The sequence below is a fragment of the Diaphorina citri genome, unplaced genomic scaffold (assembly GCF_000475195.1).
Source record: "Diaphorina citri unplaced genomic scaffold, Diaci psyllid genome assembly version 1.1 scaffold4049, whole genome shotgun sequence".
Lineage (NCBI taxonomy): Eukaryota > Metazoa > Arthropoda > Insecta > Hemiptera > Psyllidae > Diaphorina > Diaphorina citri.
In genome coordinates, this window is record NW_007381448.1 from 1 (window position 1) to 9485 (window position 9485).

The 9485-nt window shown below is 39.7% G+C and overlaps 1 protein-coding gene across 1 annotated transcript in view; it reads left to right on the forward strand.

Annotated features, from left to right (window-relative positions):
* The first annotated feature begins 2588 nt into the window (after positions 1-2588).
* Positions 2589-9485, forward strand: part of LOC103520776 (probable multidrug resistance-associated protein lethal(2)03659) — a 10628-nt gene continuing 3731 nt past the window's right edge. The window contains exons 1-6 of the mRNA XM_026831760.1: positions 2589-2728; positions 4443-4571; positions 4847-5019; positions 5989-6065; positions 7663-7748; positions 7928-7981. Of these exons, the coding sequence (XP_026687561.1) occupies positions 2681-2728; positions 4443-4571; positions 4847-5019; positions 5989-6065; positions 7663-7748; positions 7928-7981 (567 nt within the window). The 5' untranslated portion in view covers positions 2589-2680. The remainder of the gene's footprint in view (positions 2729-4442; positions 4572-4846; positions 5020-5988; positions 6066-7662; positions 7749-7927; positions 7982-9485) is intronic.

A 9485-nucleotide genomic window follows, 5' to 3' on the forward strand; every position in this document is an offset into this window, starting at 1 on the left:
CAACACAATTAAAATTTCTTTACTATCCTTTCTTTTGAGTGACGTAACTTTTTGGGATTTTAAGTGGAAATTCTGGGTACGGTTTTATTGCTAATGGCGCTTTCTCTTACAGTGGTTGAAGGGTACTTTTTCTTGGGACATGTCTTTCATACTGGGTGGTGTCCGATTACAAACCTGAAGGCGGAATACTCTCGCTCCTGAATTGCAGGACCCAGAGAGTGGGTTACCTCATTGTCCTGAATTTCTGGAACACCCTGTATCAAATTGAGAACTCTCAATGCCAACTGTTCGAAGTTATCAAACAGTCTGTACCAAAACTGCTTCTGGTTAGGATTTTGGGTTTGATATTGGGGTGTAAATTTATTGTCTTCTGGGCGAATTTTTGGTGTGTAGTGTGTCTTTCCAACCTGTCCAGAAAAAACCGTACTTCCTGATGGTTTCTCAGCGGATTATTGGGAGCAAAGGCCATCGGACGTTGCCCTCCAACATTTTCATTTGCGGTTCTTGATTTGTCCAAATTGAGAACTCTCAATACCACCTGTTCGAAGTTATCAAACAGTCTGTACCAAAACTGCTTCTGGTTAGGATTTTGGGTTTGATATTGGGGTGTAAATTTCTTGTCTTCTGGGCGAATTTTTGGTGTGTATTGTGTCTTTCCAACCTGTCCAGAAAAAACCCGACTTCCTGATGGTTTCTCAGCGGATTATTGGGAGCAAAGGCCATCGGACGTTGCCCTCCAACATTTTCATTTGCGGTTCTTGATTTGTCGAATAAAACCGGACAATCCGGACCAAACGACCTAGAGTTAAAGCGCCTTTCAGTAAAACCGGACTTGATCGTATAGTAGGCGATCTTTTGGCGATTCTGCGTCAACAAAGCTTTCTTTTAGGATCAGGTATTGGTCAGAGCTTTCGTTTTGGGACAGATATTGGTGACATGTGCTCTTCCAATAAACGTCCAAAGACCGGAGACGTTTCGTTTCATACTTTCATGTGCTGTTCTTAATTTGTCGATTAAAACCGGGCAATCGACTCTTGGGTGGATCATTGCTTACAGTACGTAAGCAATCTTTTGGTGATTCTGTGTCTTTTGGCGATCCTGCGTCTAGAGGTCACTGGACTTCCAAAGACCCGAGAAACGTCTTCAAGACCTTGTGATTCCCTCTTATTTTCCACGTTTCTGTTCACAGTTTATTGTTTCCGCTAATCTTCTGTTCACAGTTTATCGTTTCCGCCGATCTTGTCCGCAATTATTGGCCACTTTGCATCCGATCCGCAGCCATCTTTCTTCTGGGGAATGCCGTTAACTGCCCCGACGGCCTGTTGGGCTCTCGTTGCGCTGATAGTGGTGGATTTGCTGATTGACCATCAGTACGATTTGGCCGTCCAAGCGCTCGGCATGGAGTTACGAGTGGCCGGATGCAGCCTCATCTATAGAAAGGTGGGAGATATTCTTCGCACGGATACCTTTGACACAACTATTTGAGAAGACCCTCAAGTAACACTATCCGGAATCCGGACGTATGCTATCTTCTAGCGAACACGACACATCCGGCTGTCCGGTTTTCGGATGTATGGAATCTCAATATTTCCTTCGACAAAGAGGATATCCCGCGCTATTCAGAACTCGGCAGCGGTCATGGGAACCCTACTTGGTTCTTCAAACTTAGAAGAAGTTTTTATGTGATATAGTTTCGAAGAAATAATACAATCATTGGGCTCAAGGAAATTTAAATACGTGATTGATTTTAAGCTTTTTACCTTCTTTTGTCTTCCCTGACACTCTTGTTTCTTATTTGATGATTGATGAAGTCTTCTAGTCTTTTATATCACCCTTCTGTGATATTTTCTACACTATCCCAGGTAGTATATTTCAAGTTTTAGAACAGTTGTTCACAGTACGTACACAAATCCTTTAATTCCACAGACGATTACTATTGTTTGCACAGTGTCATATATTAATCATGGTTTTACTTGGAGATCTCTGTTGTTTGTGCAAGAATCAAGTTGATATCTTAAGTCCCACGTACGTCAACATTTGTATATGATTTATTACCCGAGTATGAATTAGACAACAATGCAGAAGGTCCCGGGTTCGACACCCACCACCGACAAAAAAAGCCTTTTTTTTCGAAAAAGCCAATTTTGTGGAACCTTGCACTGAGGAAAAAACTAGGGTGCTGGAAGCCCAAATCCAGTGACTCGGTTCCGGAACTCTAAAAGCTATGTCCACACATAGTCGATGCCGTCGATCGACGAGGTAACCAGGTGAGTCTCTGTTGTCAAGGCAGTGTACGGTTTCAGTCGACGATGTCGACCAACTATGGACACAGCTCAATATTGAACTCTATATCGGGAAGCTCGACACTATAGCATTCCAACAACCTACGAGTAAATCAGGGGAGACAACCCAATGATAAGAGTTCTTCCCCCCTAACTAGTGGCAACCTGTCACTAATTTTTTCTCAGTGTGCCTGACACGAAGTCAGTAGAAACAAATATCTTGCACCTTTGTCACAACACTTGACAAACGGATCTTGCTTGCTTCCGCCAACTCTAGCGAAGACGCTTCGGTCGGCTTGAGCGAACTGCAATCCGCCTACGTCGGTATTTTCGGACTACTCGGGTGTCTTTCGCTCTATTGTGTCGTTCTGCACACGTACGCCATCGAAGTGTTTCACATGGGGATGAAATTGCGCGTGTCTTCGTGCGCACTGGTCTATCGAAAGGTAAAAGTGATGTCCTTGCGCTTGCGCAGAGAATCTCTGTTTTTTGCTCTCCCAAATCATGAAAACTGAGAGCAATGCCGATGCCATCGCACCTGTTTTAACTGAAGACGTGAGCGTGTCTAAATTGAGAAGCGAAAGACATACACATTAGAGTCAATTGATATTAGACATTTAGTTGAAAATTATTGTTGATTGATTGTGAATTGAAAAGTAGTGTTTGGAAATATTAATTCTAATAAAATTTAATAGTAGAAATTATTGGGCCGGTCTGGCTGGGGAACCTTAAACAGGGAGTAGACCAGCTTACTCTGGTTGCGGAACTTTAAATAGGGAGGATACCAGCTTAGTCTGGCTGGGGGACTTTAAATAGGGAGGATACCAGCTTAGTCTGGCTGGGGGACTTTAAATAGGGAGGATACCAGCTTAGTCTGGCTGGGGGACTTTAAACAGGGAGGAGACCAGCTTAGTCTGGCTGGGGGACTTTAAACAGGGAGTAGACCAGCTTACTCTGGTTGCGGAACTTTAAATAGGGAGGATACCAGCTTAGTCTGGCTGGGGGACTTTAAATAGGAAGGATACCAGCTTAGTCTGGCTGGGGGACTTTAAATAGGGAGGATACCAGCTTAGTCTGGCTGGGGGACTTTAAATAGGGAGGATACCAGCTTAGTCTGGCTGGGGGACTTTAAATAGGGAGGATACCAGCTTAGTCTGGCTGCGGAACTTTAAATAGGGAGGATACCAGCTTAGTCTGGCTGGGGGACTTTAAATAGGGAGGATACCAGCTTAGTCTGGCTGGGGGACTTTAAACAGGGAGGAGACCAGCTTAGTCTGGCTGGGGAACCTTAAACAGGGAGGAGACCAGCTCAGTCTGGCTGGGGAACCTTAAACAGGGAGGAGACCAGCTTAGTCTGGCTGGGGAACCTTAAACAAGGAGTATACCAGCCTGAAATTTCCCTTGCTAAAGAAATGGCAAAGGTTCATTTCGAACGCACCTGTAAATAACGTCAAACTGAATACATTAATATAATTATCTACCTAATTATAATAGGTTCTGATGCTTGAAAATAATCTAATCCTTGTACATCTATATATAAATAAAATTGTAGATTTGTCTGTACATTGCTTAGAATCGTGAAATTTTTAGTTATTCTTACTCCTTATGCATCCACAGTCGTAAAATTTTGTAGCCAAAATCAAATGTCAGCCCAAAGCAATGACCCTAGGGCTGATTGAGAGGCTGACAAAAAACGCCGACCCCGTCAGAACACGGGAAAAGGCAAAGAAAAAGAAGAAGCAGAAGAAGAAGAAGAATGTTTACAAGTTTTCTTACTTTTCCCTCACTCTTCTTCTTTCACTAAACCTTATCCCATTTCATACTGATAGGTTCTAACGTGTTTTTGGAAAGATTTATCTTGAAAAGAAGAACACCAGTAACTTACTCTTCACAGTTGGAGAGTATAAGTTACTGTGAAAAATATAAATTACTGTGAAGAGTATTAGTTTCTGGTCATACTGATAGGTTCTAACGTGTTTTTGGAAAGATTTGTCTTGAAAAGAACACCAGTAACTTACTCTTCACAGTTGGAGAGTATAAGTTACTGTGAAAAATATAAATTACTGTGAAGAGTATTAGTTTCTGGTGTTCTTCTTTACTTTATCCCATTTCGGCATATTTCCCCACTAACTCGTCGAAATTTTACTTTCCCCCCCACAGGCTCTTCGGTTAAGCAAAACCGCGTTGGGTGACACAACGGTAGGCCAAGTCGTCAATCTACTCAGCAACGATGTCAATCGGTTTGATACAGCGTGTATCTTCCTGCACCACCTGTGGGTGGGGCCCCTTCAATAATAATAATAAAAGTTGATGAAATTATATAATTGGTGTAAATTGATTGATTTGTATAGGATTAACAGGCTGTTAGGAGCTAAAAAAAAGTTGATGAAATTATATAATTGGTGTAAATTGATTGATTTGTATAGGATTAACAGGCTGTTAGGAGCTAAAAAAAGTTGATGATTATATACCTGATTGATGTAAAGTGATTAGCTCGGTAGATGATTAGCCGTCTTAGCACGTTTTACAAGTCCTTCTATTGCCCTCTACTTACATCCCCTTAATATTTTCTCTTTTCAGTGTATTTGGGCAAGAAAACGTCCGAGTTACGGCTGAAAACCGCGCTACGTACCGATGAGAGGGTGAGATTGATGAATGAAATCATATCTGGAATTCAAGTGATCAAGATGTATGCCTGGGAGCGGTCATTCGCCAGTATGGTCAGAAATGCTAGAAAGTAAGTTATTTTTTTAAGAGGTTTGACAGAGGGAACTGTAACTACTATGGTCTTATCGTCCCGAAATCGAAGAGAGAAGGAAGACAGGATAGGAGAAAGCCAGCCGTTTCGAGAACGAACATTATCCCATCAGGATAAAATCCGCCCCGGGCGGGAATCGAACCCGCGGCCTAGCGCTTACAAGGCAGACGCACTACCAACTAAGCTAACTAGGCTGGCAAATATATTTCTTTAGTCCAAGTCTCAGCGGCATTAAGAATAGGGCTGTGGCCAGGTAGAAAAGTTAAAAGTATATTCCTTTTGGAAACTTTAACGATTTGCCCTCTTCACCATGACGGATTTTCTATGGTTTTGTATTGGCGCTATCAAACCAAAAGAGGGGGAACGGGCTTCAGTAGAGTAGAAATCGTTAAATACGACTTCGTTATAAGAGTGGTGGTTGGGTGGAAGAGCTCCGTTAGGAGAATCCTGCCACTATAAATAAAGCGTTAAAAAAAAAAAAATAATAATAAGCTAGGTATAAGCTAAATTTCCTTTAAGAATGACCTATTGATTTTGTACCGAAGCCAAAAATTTCGGTCGCCTTTTTTTGGGGATCACTAAAAAGAAATAAAAAGCTTCTCTTAGGCCAACCATTCACTATCAGGTAGACCTGACAGGTACACCTGATAGTGTATGTGCTCATCAGGTATCATTTAGACCTGAGGGGTGGACCTGATCAGATGTACCTGTCAGGTCTACCTGATAGTGTGTGGCTGGCCTTTGCCAGCAGTGACAGCGCGTTAAGGCCCTTAAGTAATTAATAAAAAAAAATCAGTTTAGCAACCTTAAGCCTCTTTACAAACTAATATTATTCTAGTAAAGTGAAGACAAAGTATTCATTTTTTTATTATTATTATTATTTAGATTTAGTATAGTGTGCCAACAGTATTCAAATTAATTTTCCTATTATTATTTTTCTCCTTCCAGGAAAGAAATCCAGCAAATCCGAGGCTCCACGTATATCAAAGGCGTCCTTCTCTCGTTCATCATATTTCACACTCGGAGTACTTACTTAGATAAAGAATAACACAGTTTTTTTTGGAATGTCAGATTATTTAATTATATTCAAATAATTATGTACACAATATAACAATATAGAATAAATGATTACTTATTCCTTATTCATTATAAATAAATACACTGAGATATTAAAATTGAAAATAATTTTACATTATTACAATACCAACTTGTGCGTTTAATAAAACAAAATAGAGTTACAATCTACATGACTTTAACTCTTAGAACTGAGTTATTCGCATAACTTATTGACAGAAGATGGGTTAATTTTATACCAAGTTTATTTTTAGCTTTGCATAGTCGGTATGGAGTAATAGGTCTCTGAGAAACGACTATAATGTTTTGTGTAAAAGGTGGTGGTATAAAAACTCTCTGCACTTAGATTTATGTATATCAATAAAAAATCAATCGTAATTTGTAGGAAGTAGAAGGAGCAATTTAAAGTAGGTAGTAGGACCAAAAAAAAAAAAAAAAAAAAAAAAAAAAAAAATTTTTGGGTGGGGGGCCACCTTATGTTTTTAATTTTTAGTAGGGTGGTAGTAGGGTGGTATTACTATAATTTTTAGTAGTACTTAGGTATATTTTTCATTAGGGCACAGAAATTAATGGATGCAAACTTCCCCATACTAAGAGAATTACTTCTCTTGTCTTGTGGGTAAAAAGGTGCGGTTGAGCCCCTCTGTAAACCGCCCTGGGTATATGAGTCTTGATAATTATACAAAATACAATACAACACATAATAATAATAATAATACATTAAAAATATTACAATACACAATACAATACTTGCCATTATTGAAATTGAAGATATTTAACATTTTGAATGAGAAGAAAAGGGAACGCGGCGAACCGCAAAACGATTTGAGACGAAGAAGTAGAAGGAAGAGGAGGAAAAGAAGAAGACAAAAAAGGAGGAGGAGGAGGAGAATGAAGAAGAAAGAGGAGAAGAAAAAGGAACTACAAGAAAGAGGAGAAGAATTATTATATAGTAAGAAAAAGAATGAGGAGAAAAAGAAAGAGAAAAATCTGGTGTGAACGTCACACGACTTTCCTTGTCCTATTAAATTATGCTTATTTGGGTGTTTTTCTATTGTTACTTTTACAATATCTCTAACCGTTTAGTCAGTGTAGCTGAAAACCGCCAAAAGTGGTCGAAAACAGCCAAAAATCGGCCAAAATACCGCCAACCGCAGCATCTATGGTAACCAAAATTTTTGAGTTACATCCTTGTCACTTTTGTGGGCTACATATCAAATTTCAAGTCTCTAGCTCATACCGTTCCCGAGATAATAATAAATTACGCCAAAAACCGCCAAAAAGCGGCAAAATACCGCCAAGCGTTGCACCAACCTTAACCAAAAGTTTCGTGTCGCATCCTTGTCACATTTGACAGCTACATACCAAATTTCAAGTCTCTAGCTCTTTCCGTTCTCGAGATTTTTTCTTCTCTTATATCCAGGTTTTTGGCTCAAAAATGAAGGGCCCAATTTTTTTTCTGTTTTTCTGTAATTCTAAATTAAAATTGAAAAATCAGCATTGGAAAAAAAAAGTTTACCTACTATTGTTTTTTCTCTTCTCTTCCAGGTATCTTCATAAAGAACATCAAAGCCAAGTGGTTGCCAGATCAACCGGATTACACGCTGAACGATATAACACTCGATGTGAAAAACGCGGAATCGAATGGTGCTACTTTTAGCACTCTCTGACTTACAGTTGAGAAGTTGCGGGTTCGATACTCCCCTGTGTGACAAATTTCCCTTTTATTAATTTGTGAACCGTTACCAAATAAGCAAGTGAATAGTTGATCCCATGTGATTTTTCACGCGGAATCAAATGGTGAAACTTTTAGAACTGGAAACCTGGCAACCTTGTAGCCGTCATTGGACCTGTGGGCTCTGGGAAGGTGAGAATAATACATTTTAGAAACCCTTCGATTTTATTACAGCTCGCCGGCGGCGCTGAAGATTACCAAAATGGCCAAAAACAAGTAGCTAGAAAAGTGTATGGCCAAAACACGTATGCTACTCGTATTTAAGGCAGAAACACACTGTCATCACGTGACGTAACGTGATGATAGTGTGTTTCTACCTTTACTTTCCACTTAAGGTACCTACTTGCTTTCTATTACTAATTTTAGGGTGAAGAATAGAATTTCGATGAGACAATGTGGGGCTAGAATAGGGTGGAAAATCTTAAAAAAATAGACTAGAAATTAAATTAAAATAAACACACACTCACACTCAAAAGACTGGTAAACCGGGAAAAGGGATTTTTTTTTTCCTTTTTCATTTTGGTAGACACCCTGGTTCCCTATATTTCTATTTTCAGACTTGTCTATTTCAATGGTTTTTATTGACCGAATGAAGTGAACGTTTTAACTCGACCGTTTTGCATTCGGTATGGTTGTTTGTTTGAATATTTGTTCCGTTATAATTCGCGATTGCTTGCTCGGATTTTGATGAAATTTAATACACTTCTGAATCAGATCAATAAAACCTGGCAACCTTGTAGCCGTCATTGGACCTGTGGGCTCTGGGAAGGTGAGAATAATATATTTTGGACACCCTTCAATTTTATTACAGCTCGCCTGCGGCGCTGAAGATTACCAAAATGGCCAAAAACAAGTAGCTAGAAAAGTGTATGGCCAAAACACGTATGCTACTCGTATTTAAGGTAGAAACACACTATCATCACGTGACGTAACGTGATGATAGTGTGTTTCTGCCTTTACTTTCCACTTAAGGTACCTACTTGCTTTCTATTACTAAATTTAGGGTGAAGAATAGAATTTCGATGAGACAATGTGGGGCTAGAATAGGGTGGAAAATCTTAAAAAAATAGACTAGAAATTAAATTATAATAAAAAACACACACTCACACTCAAAAGACTGGTAAACCGGGAAAAGGGATTTTTTTTTCCTTTTTCATTTTGGTAGACACCCTGGTTCCCTATATTTCTATTTTCAGACTTGTCTATTTCAATGGTTTTCATTGACCGAACGAAGTGAACGTTTTAACTCGAGCGTTTTGCATTCGGTACGGATGTTTGTTTGTTTGAATATTTGTTCCGTTATAATTCGCGATTGCTTGCTCGGATTTTGATGAAATTTGATACACTTCTTAATCAGATCAATGCACGTCGATGATTGAAATTTGGGGCTCCTACACTAAATGGGGCCCATTTTGGCCCCGATGGGCCCCGGCCATCCAGACCCTAATTCTAGGTAATTTAGGCGGGGCCCGCCCTAGCTTGGGCGCGGATCGCGAATGTTCCGTCTGCGTGATGGTTGTTTCGATTGATCCCGACCGTGTGTTAATTTTCTCCACTGGATAATATCGTGGACAGTTAGTGATATTTCTTATTTTAATTTCTACCAACTAAAACTGAAAATTTTCTTTGTTTTTTT